Here is a 12330-nt window from a genome sequence, read left to right as displayed (position 1 = left end):
CAATATTTCTATGAATATTCAAAAAAGTTAATTTTATTGGATCAAGTTGATGGAATATTTATTTTTTTAAAAAAAGCTGTTCTCTAGTGGTTGACCTCCCTTATTTGATACAACTGAAACAGGTAGACCAAAGCAGTCCTAGAAATTTTAAAAACATAAATGCCAGCAATTTTATCTTCCTTCTGAAAATGTTTTTGATATTCAAATTTATCTTTCTTCAGTGTTTTTAGTTTGAGAAATCACTTTTTCAGGAATTTTAATCAGACTTAATTAATTTCTCTTAAAACTTAATTGTGAGATTTTAAAACTAAAGGAATTATCTCAGATACTAAGATTTAAGTGTAGAATTCTGGATAGTTAAAATTTGGGATGATTTAGAGAATTTGGCCTTCAGCTATTATTCGAGGTCTGATTGGAAGTAAGAGCCTCCTTCCTATACCTTTGGACAACTCTGTAGCAGGCTGGACAATAATGATACTATAACTTGAGCCAACTCTTTCTCACACAGTCTACCCAGTCTGGGAGCTACCTCTAGAACAGGAAAACCAGAGTATCTCTTGGTTTTTCCCATTGTCAGGTTGCCCATCTAAGAGAGCACCAGCCCACTATTAGAAGTCTACCACATCTTTCCACCTTGAAACCCAAGTTCTGTTGGACTTTCACATGTAACATGCATGTGATCTACACATACCTGAAGGAAAGTTTCCCTTAGGCTTTCTAGGATCTGGTTTCTGAAAACAGTTTATGACAAATATAGTTTGAATAGTTTGCTTCATTAAAAAATAAACCAAAACAACCCACTACAAGCAAAATATCCCTGCTCATTCATCACTGAATGTACACAGCTGTTGATGATTTCTTGCTATGGGAACAGGAACTTTGTCTTAAAGGAAGGATTAACCAACAATCTGGGCAGTAGGTTTTTCTTTAGCTTACCTCAAAGAACCCATAATCCACATTAGTGGAGCAGTGTGTTGAGGAGCTGCTTATGGAACAAAGTATAAACCTTTAGAGAATTTTAACCTAACCTCCATTCTAATCTCTGTCTAAAGTTTCAAAGAGCCATTAAATCACTGGTTCCAAAGAAATCTGAAAGAAACAGCTTATCTCTTAAAATTCTGGGCAAAATGTCTCAAGTAAAATGTAATTTCAGAGAAGCAACCAAGAGAGTAAAAGTAATAATGAAAAATCTTATCCTTTGTGCCAGAAATTTCTACGCATATGAAGAACCTTTTATAGAGAAGAAAAGTGAAATGTGAGTTAAGTTCAATTCTTTATACTTCGCATGTAAAACAAAATAAGTACTAAAATACAAGTTTATGATTTTATGTTTTCTGTTGTTGAAGGTCATCAAAGAAAAAAGAAAACTCTGTTCGTGTCGGCTTCTTTCAGCTGGTAATGAAAGCAATGTCTATAAATATTTGATGTGTATTGTGTTGCAGAATAAGTGACAATAACCAATAAGGTTGTTCTGGGGTATAGCTGTGACTAAGCTGAACTTTTAAGGATTAAATCTTTTGGCCTGAAATCCTACCAATAAAATTCAATCGGAATTCACTAGAACCCCTTGTCGTCTTGTCAGTTTGGTGTAAAAAATGTCAATTAAACACATTATATTTAAGCTACAGGTACATATATGGAAATGAGGTTAAGTTGCAGAGCAGGGATCTAGGTGACCTTGGCTCATTCTTATTTCTGCCAAAAATTTGCTGTGTGATATTTGGCAGATAGTTTAGCTCCTTCATAATTGTTTCATGGGTTTTAGAAAATTTGGTTGCAATGGCAACTTGTGGATGCACAATACTCAATGGTATGAGTTACATCTAGCCTTTGATGTAATTCCATTGGGTTCATCTAAATTTTAAAATAAATGTAGTCAAGAGGTATCCAACCCAGCAGCATGCAGCTAAGAGCTCTTACTACTCCTGTTTTGCACACAGCCCAGTCAGTTAGTCTGTAATGTGTCCAAATGAGTATGGTCCTGACTGTTGTAGCAGGCTAGTGCAGTAACATCCCTTGCAATGTACCTGGATACATATCTCAGCCCCTGGTTGGGTGGAGAGAAGACTCTGTCCCCACAGAGGGCAAGCAGAGAGGTTCGAATTCTGTAGCTTCTTTTGCACGGATATTTAACTCCTGAAGTGCAGTTGGTAAATACAGTATGTTTGCTTCAGATGTGCTGAGAGATCAGGTATCATATATCTGTGCATTGTCTGTGTGTTTTTTTTTTTTTTGAATCAAGTGAATTCCTAGGCTTCTTATGAGCAAGGTTTGTAAAACAGTTGTAGAGTTACAGTTTTCTTCTGACTTTTTTTTCTTCTTTTTTTTGTAGAAAGACGTTTTATTTATTTATCTTTTGTGTTAACTGGTTTTCCCTTTATATTGTCTTTGCCCTAATGTCCCTTTCCATATATGCTGTAAATTCCCACTCTTTCTTCTCTAGGACACATTATAGCACCTACAGAACCTGGACAGGTTCTTCAGCAGGCTATGATTCCTCTTGACACTCCTATTTTAAAATGTGTAGCATTTGCTACTGATATTCTATGGGGACAATTTAATACATATATTTGCACCTGACTTCACCCTGAGAATCAGATTTCATACAATCATGGCAAAGGCAACTTAAATCACTGTATCTTTGCTGAGCTACATGTGTGCAAACACTTTTCTACACATTTCTCACTGATTAAGAGCCAAATGCTCAGCCAAAGCATTTTAGAAATTTAGCTATGAAAACTTGCTCTGAGGTGTTTGGTTGGTTTCCTACCACAGCACTGCAGACTTCTGAGAAATTGCCTAATTCTGTTCAGTCTCTACATAATGCCCTAAGGCTTTTTCCTCCCCTCCCACTCTCTCCACTGGAAGTCTGCAAAGCAGACTATATATATGAATTATAGTTACTATGCTTAATCTCTTACCGAGTTTCTGGAATGATGATAATGCAGAATGATATTGAGCTATTAATGTTATCTGATAATACATTCATTCACATGTTAAAAGGAAGCTCGTAATAATTTATGAGGCTGTAATCACAGATGTGATTAGATTAGATTAGAGTGATTTGTCTTCTTTCTATATTGAAGATAATTCTGAAATTTGAAGAGAATGTTTTTTTATCTGATCCACCTAATTAACGATTTATCATTTCACAACCAGTATGAAGACTGCCTCTCAGCAGAGACCATATTTTTTTCTTCCCTCTTTAGTTTCGTTTTTCATCATCTATGGAGATTTTAATGATGGTTGCTGGTAGTTTGTGTGCTGTTGTTCATGGAGTAGCCCAACCAGCTGTGTTGCTTGTGTTTGGTGCAATGGCAGACACATTTATCGAATATGACATTGAAATGCAAGAGCTTAAAGACCCAAACAAGACATGTGTAAATAACACTATAGTGTGGATTAATGGTACTATTCATCAGAATGAAAAGAACACCACAATAAGATGTGGGTAAGTATGGATGTATTTGTTTCTTTCCCATTGTTATCATAGCTTGTCAGAGAATGCATTGCTATTGAAGGTCCTGTTCAGCCTCTAAACCTGGTATTTTCTGTTCGTAATAAGGTAGAAAAGAGGCATGGTTCTTGTTACATAGTCCCATTTCTGAGCTGGTGATATTATCTGGTGGAACAGAAGGTCATCTTGGATCTTGGTCTTTCAGTTACAGTTGTTAGCAAGAATATTTTTCGATTATGATTGTTCAGATAACAGATATATATGGTACATAACTGAGTTCATTAATCTATTTTCTCTGATTACACTGTAGGTAGTAATGACTTCTGGTCATTCTGGTCAGGACTTAATTACCTGTAGGTGCCTGCTGACTTCTGAGCTAAAGTTAGCTAAAAGTTAGCTAAATTTTTGTCACTGAGAGAAATGAGCATTTCTAGAATGCAATTCATCTTAGCTTATGGGGGATGTCTGAGGCAGTTCAAAAGAACTGCCCCATAAGACTGGCTGCTTCTTTCCATTAAATATAGTAAATGAAGTCTAGATAATTCAAATTTGTACCTGTAACCTTTCCCAAGAATCATTTCTTGGTGCATCATTACAAGAGTTTTCTAATCCCGAAGTGACATTTCATTACGTACTTAATTGGAATTAAAAGTTACTTGTCTAAAGGTCTCTGAAATTCAGAGCACATGGGAAGCTATTCATATTCTTAGATGTAGGTGTAGATTTGATTAGGGACAAATGATTTTTCTCTAGGCCATCCAAGCCAGCCTTCAGAAATGGGCTGGCAGATAGAATACAGGATTTACTACTGACCTCTGTACCTCTGAAGCAGCAACTACAGACCAGGCAGGACACATTCACAGAACCATAGAAGAGTTTGAGTTAGAAGGGACTTTAGGGATCATTTCCTTGTTTCAATCCCCTTGCTATGGACAGGGACACTTTCCACTAGATCAGGTTGCTCAAAGCCTTATTCAAACTGGCCTTGAACAATTCCATGGATGAAGAATCCACAGCTTCTCTGGGAAACTTTTTTTAGTGTCTCACCATCCTCACAGTGAAGAATTTCTTTATAATCTAAGAACTCTTTTACAGTTTAAAGCCATTTCCCCTCCATGCCCTGGTAAAACATCTCTCTCCTGCTTTCTTGTGGACTCCCTCAATGCACTGGAAGGTGCTCTAAGGTCTCCCCACAGCTTTCTCTTCTCCGGGCCGAACAAGCCCAACTCTCTCAGCCTGCTCCAGCCCGCTCATCATCTTCATGGCCTCCTCCTGGACTTGCTCCAGCAGGTCCATGTCCTCCTTATGTTGGGGCCCCCAGAGCTGGATGCAGCTCTCCAGGTGTCACCAGAGCAGATAGAGAGGCAAAGTCCCCTCCCTTGGTCTGCTGGCCACACTGCTCTGGATGCAGCCCAGGACATGGTTGGCTTTCTAGGCTGAGAGCACACATTGCTACGTCACGTTAAACTTTGTCCACCAACATCCCCAGTTGTCTCCCCATGGCTGCTCACAATCCATTCTTCACCCAGCCTTTGTGCTTGGGATTGCCCTGAGTCAGGGGCAGGACTTTGCACTTGGCCTTGTTGAATTTCATGAGGTTCACACAGTCCCACCTCTCAAGCCTGTCAAAGTCTCTCTGGATGGTATCCCTTCTATACAGCATGTCAACTGCACCACACAGCTTGGTGTCATCACCAAACCTGCTGAGGGTGCACTCAAACCCACTGTCCACTTTGTCATCGACAAAGATGTGAGACAGCACTGGTCCCAATACCAACCCTTGAGAAACATCATCTGCCACTGGTCTCTACTTGGACATTGAGCCCTTGACTGCAACTCTTGAGTACAACCATTCAGACAATTTCATATCCACCGAATGGTCCATCTACCATGTCTCTCCAGTTTAGAGACAAGGATAGTATCAAATGATTTGCACAAATCCAGTTAGTAGATGATGTCAGTCACTCTTCCCTCATCCATCAATGCTGTAACTCTGTCAGAGAAGGCCACCAAATTTGTCCAGCATGAGTTGCCCTTAGTGAAGTCACACTGGCTGTCACCAGTCACCTCCTTATTTATCATGTGCCTTGGCACAGCGTCTAGGAGGATCTGCTCCACATTCTTAATTATCATGTAAAATTGTTCTGGATATCTGTGTCAGATAACTTAGGTTAATATCCTAAGCTGTTTCCATGACTGTTTTCTTGTCAGAGATCAAGTCGGGTGCAGAGTGTCCCCTTGTGGCTTAAAATTTCAGGGTACAAAATTTTGGGTAAATTAAATAAAATTTGCTGTTCTGCAGGAAGTTTTTTTAAAAAGTTATTTAAAGGCAAAACTTATAACAACCTATTTCAAAGTAGATTAAATGCAAAAGCAGCAATTCATTGCCCTTCACTGATATTAGGAGTAATTATCACTACTACTTGGGTAACAGAACAAATTATCATTTTAGATTAGCAAGCTTATGGTACAAAGTATTATTTTATTTGACTTAACAACCCTCACTTCTCCCTATAAAATGCAGTCGAAATCTGAATGTTATTAGTTGCTGTAATGGTGCAAAGCAAGCACATTCAACATTGAATGAAAACTTGTTGGGCAGATCTTCTCTGAAACACCCTCTCACCTGTGCTGTTTTGGAGCAGGCAGTCTGGGGGCATTTTCTGCAGACTACAGGGGTGCTCCAGGGTGGTGGAGCTTTTTTTGGTACCTGCCAGCTCCCAACCCCTGTGCAACAGCTGGAACAAGGAAGCTAGCCACTAGCAATAGCCTTGGTATTGGGACACAATGCCTCTGTTAGCAAAACAAGCTGACTTCCCCCTGGTCTGAATCTAACTTAAAGAAATATCAAATTAGAAACCTGTGAGAAACTTTAAAAAGTATTACTCACTTCTTTTTTCCTTTTTTTTTACCTTTTTCTTTTTTCAGGCTGCTGGACATTGAATATGAAATGACCAAGTTTGCAGGATACTATGCAGGAATTGGTTGTGCCATACTTATATTAGGATACCTCCAAGTCAGTATTTTGTTTTCCATTTTGATTTCAAAGTTTAAATCAGTAAATACTTAAGTTTATAATTATTATGTTGGTTTTAACTGTATAGCTACTTACTTGAGCAGAACAGATGCTTTTAGTTCTCATTCCATCGCTGAAATATGTTAGCTCTGGCAATCTGGGAGATTCCCAGTAGGCATCTCAACTGTGTTGAGCTCTGTTTCTGTTACAGAGATATTACAGAGCAATACTAGTGTAAAACTAATGCTGGAGAAGAACTGTACTCTATATATTCTGTAGTAATTGTTCAGTCCTTATGACTGATGTGAGTCAAAAGCTTGGATGATTCCTGCATAGTCTGCTGAAGGGCCCATGGCTTTTGAAGCTTTTTATAATTGCAAAAATCACTTGTCAATCTCCTTCCTGAAAAAGATCCAAGAATTTTGCAGAGGTAGGATGGCTGCCATCCCTGTATTACTTACATTTGTAGATGGAAATAATGTTGTCCATATGGCATTCATGTAACAGCATAAGTAATTTAACTTGCCTCTCCTCCCATCTTATCAGAACTGAGAGAAATGCCTGATCCAAAGGCTATATAAAATTGTTGGATTATTTAAAGATCAAAACAGCTATCATGTCTATGTAGTCAGAATGTATTTTACCTGAATAGTAATTTTATCAATAGCCTTTCCCATTCTAGCCAAACTGCTTTTTCTGATTTGTTGGGAGTAGAAAGACATTTTTCTGCAATTATCAGCTGTTTTGTGCTTTTCCTAGGTCTGCTTTTGGGTTATGTCTGCAGCTCATCAGATACAGAAAATCAGGAAAGCTTATTTCAGGAAAATAATGCAAATGGATATAGGCTGGTTTGACTGTACATCTGTAGGAGAACTGAACACCCGAATTTCTGAGTAAGTAATCTAAGAAACCCATATGCTACAGAAAACATTTTGCAATTTCTTCCAAACACTGCAGAATGCCAATAATCAAGCATGTGACAAACACCTTCTAGTAGAAATACAGCTATGTTCGTGGGAGCAGCAACCAGACTCTCCCATCTTTGAACTAAGTACCATAACTGTTGAACCACTATTATTTCCCTTTCATGCCTTGTCTGACAGCAAATGTGTGTGTGTGGGTGAATGGGTTAGATGGGTTTTGGGGGTGGGTTTTTTCCCCAGTTTGTCCTCTCCTCTCTTCTCCTTTTGTGCCCAGTCCTTTCAGAGTGATCTGTAATTTGGCTGCCAGTGCACACTTCCTGAATCAGCTGGGGCACAGTAGTAAGAGACAGCTAGTGAATGAGTCTGCTGCCAGAACATTTCCTGGGAAAGGACAGTATATTCTCTGCAATATTCATGCCTGAAAGGCTTCTCCATTGCAAAGGCATCAGGTTTTCTCATTGTACTCCAGGGTCTTTGTATGGGGTAATGGTGAAAGAATAGGGATGAGGATGGGCCCTCTCCAGTAAAAAGCAACTAACCCAAATGTGGCCAAGACCTGCAATGCAGACAAAAGCTATACCCACCACTCTTCTGTTGATTTTTGTTGCCGTTGTTATTGTTTTTCAGTGATGTTAACAAAATTAATGAGGCTATTGCTGATCAAGCAGCAATCTTCATCCAGCGCATAACCACCTTTGTAGGTGGATTCCTACTGGGATTTGTCAGTGGCTGGAAATTGACCTTGGTTATCATTGCAGTCAGCCCTCTGCTTGGGGTTGGAGCAGCTCTCTATGGCTTGGTAAGTGAATTGTGAAAGGTTCACATTGAGCAATAATGAACAGGAAAGATCTGGCCAGAAAGCTGTGAGAATTGGTGAGCTTGATTTCATCCCATTAAAGTCAAGACAGACAGATCATGGTCTGAAGGAGCACTGAGGGAGGGCTGTGGTAGAGGGAAGGTGGGCTTTGCTCTCATTTTGTTTTTTCTGATTCCCAGAATAATAAATCCTGTTTCGAAGAGGGAGTGTAAGCTTACCTTCTTGTGGGTCCTGTGGATGGGCATTAATGCTGACATCAGAAGCTGGCCTTTACCTTTCTCAGTTACTACACACCTACTTTAGATGACTATAAGATACAGGACTTGATTTCTCTATGTAAATTAGTGACTTTTATGGGAGCTAAGTTTCAGAGACATAAAATGGTTGAAAACAACTTCTCAAAGTTACCTCAAACTGTCCCTGCTCCCAGAAGCTGCTGCACCTTCTCCAGTTGTTCCTGTTCTGCTTCTCCATCCACTTCCTACAAACTTTCACTGTACAAAGGACAGTGAAAAGGGAAACTGCAGGATCCTCTGTCCTCTCATCTCCTCTCCCACACTCAGCAGAGCTGGGTAATTCCTGCTCATCCTCTTCATTCTTCTTGGGTTCAGTCCTCTGGCAATCTCATTTCTTTCACATCAGGAACAGCTTGCTATCATTTTCTATCAAACATCTAATGTAACTGTGACTAATTTCTTGTCTTCCAGCTCTCCTTTAGCACCTTGTGCTGGCTGCAAGTAACTGATATGAATAATGACTCATGTGAAGTGGGAGAGCAGAAGCTTGGCAGGGAATGAAATAAAACCCAAAATGGTTTTCCTACATTTGTTCCACCTTATTCCCCTTTATGCTTTATGTTTGTAATTTTCTCCCTTTCCATTCTTACTTTTCTGTACCCATCTCTTTCCATCACATAGCTACTGTCAAGTTTTTCCTCATTATGAGCCTTTCCAGCCCAAGTCTTTGTTTTACTCCATGGAGAAAATAGACCCAAAGTCAATCTGGCCTGGTTTCCTGTCTTCAAAAAGGACTAATAGATGCAAGGGGTAGGGTATTTGGAAAGAGAAAGACTGACATATTACACTTTCTAATGACATCTCATTCCCAAGTCAATGTGGTATCTCTGTGTAGAATTGTAAATTATTAAATTTTCTTCCATTAATTTGAGCATTTTTTGAGCCTAAGTAAGCTTTTGGCATCCAGTGAGCTCTTGGTTGCTGTGTAGGAACCTGTTTGCTAATAGCCCACAAAACAAAGCACAGTGGTGGGCAACATCTGTTTTTATCCTCCCCCACCACTACAGTTACCTCTTCTTCCTGAAGTTGGGATCTGCCACAGTGGTTAAAGGGCTGCTCCTGGCACTTAAGCTCCCCCTTCCTCCCACTTTGCACAAACCATCAGAGTGCAATCTGCTTCAGCCTAGTGAGAGAAGAGAGAAGGAGGGAGGCAGGGAAAGCAGGAGTTGTCAGCTGCTCTTTCTAGCTACTTGGAGCAGAGCTGTTGCAAAACATATGCTGCACAGGGGTATGCCCTGGCACTACAAGATCTAAGTCTTTGAGTGTGCAGCATGCCTAATAAAAGCCTGCTTGGAGTGCAGGAGGTGACCCAGTGCAGAGCAGCCAGCACAGGGTGATAGCCAGCATGGCTCATCACTGTCCTTTTCTGTACCTGGAGTTCAGGTGTAACCAGCACTGCTTATGCTTTTGTAGGCTGTGGCAAAACTAACAGGCCGAGAATTAAAGGCTTATGCAAAAGCTGGAGCTGTGGCTGATGAAGTGCTCTCATCAATCAGAACAGTGGCTGCTTTTGGTGGGGAGAAGAAAGAAGTTGAAAGGTTTGTTTGAACAAACTCTAAGGTCTCTGATTTCTTTTTCCTGAAGCAATGTAGTGCTGTAATGCACATCAGATTCATAACAATTAATCTCTATATTCTACAACTATGACTGTCTATTAGCTTTGAAACCTATATGCATGTATGTTTCAGAAATTTAGGTTTCAAGTAATGTATGCAGAATTAGTTTTATAATTCAGTCTATCAGTGAAATAAAGCATCAGCAATACTATCTTCAATTCATACTTACTTGTAGGAACATTCTGTCAATTTTTTTTTCCTAGATGCTGTCTGATGTATCACTTTTGCAGCATATCTGAAAACTTTGAGTACTTTCAAGCTAAGTAGGAGAATTAGTTTCATCAGGACATCATCATGATGACATTCAATCATGGCATCATTTTTCATCAGAAAAACATCAGGTTTTTCTTCTGCAAATTGCTCTTAAATTCTATGAAAACATACCATGGCTGTAGGATGTGCTCTGGAGTGTCAGCCAAATTCTCAAATCCTGTGTTAATCTGCTAAAACTCCAAACCCCATGATGAGGTATCTGCAATGAGTGTGGCTTTTCTTGTGCTTATTACACTAGAACATACAAGGATTTAATGATCTGGGAGCACTGCTGGTTTCAGCAGTGATCTCTCACTTCAGATTGATTCTGTATCGACCTTATGTGTGGACATTCTGCTGAGTCATCAAAGGTGCCTCATATGATCTTTGCTCATTTTTAAATTTCTGTCAAATTTATTTAATTACCTCTTATTTTTCTCTCTTTCTACAGATATGATAAGAACTTGGTGTTTGCTCAGCACTGGGGAATTCGAAAAGGAATAATAATGGGATTATTCAGTGGTTACATGTGGTTTATAATTTTTCTAAGTTATGCATTAGCCTTTTGGTATGGATCTAAGCTTGTCCTTGAGGAAGAAGAATATTCACCTGGCACTCTTCTGCAGGTACTCATTTTAGTTTGATGCAACTTTTCTAGACTGTTCTTTAAAATAATAATTCTGGAACACATATCTGTTCTGGCATCTGGTGGCTCCATGGTAACAAATATTATTTATGTCCTTTAAAGATTATTGCTCGCTATATGTATGACACAACTGGATAAGATAAAAAAAAAAAGTTTATTTTAAATATTTTGAATATTACTTATGGTTATCAGAATAATGCCTTCACTTGACAGACTACACAATTTTCAGAGGCCTGAAACTAAGGTTTCCCTTTCGTGGGTCAGCATGGGGCTTCTGGGATGTTGGCTTTTCTGAAGAATTTTATGATGAAAAATGTTGTGGCAAAGATACACCTAACTAAAGAAAGTCTTGTCATATCTAATTTCTCATGAACACTTTGTGTTCCTTTGAGAAACCATTTCCTGCTGTTTTGTTTTTACAAAGGCCACGTAAATATGTATGAAGATAAAAACACACCTGGCTGTGGCTTCTGCAGCGTGTACAAAAACTATGTTAACCTGCATGGCACTCATGCATTCACTTCTGCACAGTAGGTACTTTAGACACTTCTGGCCTCAATGCAACACAGCCAACATCTACAGGTATTTTGGTTAGCTGCTTAAGCCAGGACTGCCCAAATGGCAGACTCCAATCCAAACTCAGAACAACTTTTCCTGAACCTTAGTAAGTTCTGGGTAAACTGATGAGACATCTACTTTTGCTCCTTCTCTGCCTGTTGCACACCATGAGGGTTCCCAAACACCTGCTGCATTGCAAGCTAAATGGAACTGGGCAAATTACTCTGAGAACATTGTAAACCTGAGTCATTATGTTCAAGGAGGAAATAATTTGCACCTGCTCTCAACACCATAGTTGATATGAGGCAGTGCTGTGAAAAACAAAGTGAGCAATTTCTTTGCCTTGCTCACAGTAACTATAGTCCAGTGCTTCCAAATGACAAATGGCAAACAGTGGGGAGCCACTCTGTAGCTGAAAAACTGTAGCTGTCAATGGAGAGAGTCTCCTATATGCCCTTCCTCACAGCTTCCAGTCATCTTTCTTCTACTTCATATTTTCTGCCATACACTCCTAGTTTGGCAGGGGGAAGGAGGGGGAATTTCTAGATACAAAACATTGAAATATGCTTTTCCTGCTCTCTCAAAAAGTCATGCACCTGCCATACTGCATTGAGATGTACTAAGTATTGCCTTCACTTCTTCTTCTGCCAGGTGTACAGAACATGCTCCTTCATGTTAATGATGGACTCTGACAGGCATAGAAGCCCCTTGCTTTAAAACTCATTCCTGTAAGAAAATTAGTAGTAAAG

The 12330-nt window shown here is 39.5% G+C and overlaps 1 protein-coding gene across 2 annotated transcripts in view; it reads left to right on the top strand.

Moving 5' to 3' along the window:
• The window catches only part of ABCB11 (ATP binding cassette subfamily B member 11), a 39536-nt gene that overhangs the window by 3411 nt on the left and 23795 nt on the right, over positions 1-12330 (top strand). The window contains exons 3-10 of one of the 2 annotated variants that reach the window (XM_068195795.1): positions 1208-1255; positions 1347-1395; positions 3210-3451; positions 6386-6473; positions 7233-7366; positions 8024-8195; positions 9923-10047; positions 10829-11003. In XM_068195795.1, coding sequence (XP_068051896.1) covers positions 1208-1255; positions 1347-1395; positions 3210-3451; positions 6386-6473; positions 7233-7366; positions 8024-8195; positions 9923-10047; positions 10829-11003 — 1033 coding nt within the window. Of the gene's footprint in view, positions 1-1207; positions 1256-1346; positions 1396-3183; positions 3452-6385; positions 6474-7232; positions 7367-8023; positions 8196-9922; positions 10048-10828; positions 11004-12330 lie in introns of those variants that run through there. The other variant, XM_068195794.1, reaches the window with a different exon arrangement.

Source organism: Anomalospiza imberbis, chromosome 7 (genome assembly GCF_031753505.1).
Source record: "Anomalospiza imberbis isolate Cuckoo-Finch-1a 21T00152 chromosome 7, ASM3175350v1, whole genome shotgun sequence".
Taxonomy (NCBI): domain Eukaryota; kingdom Metazoa; phylum Chordata; class Aves; order Passeriformes; family Viduidae; genus Anomalospiza; species Anomalospiza imberbis.
This window is presented reverse-complemented; position numbering and strand designations above follow the sequence as displayed.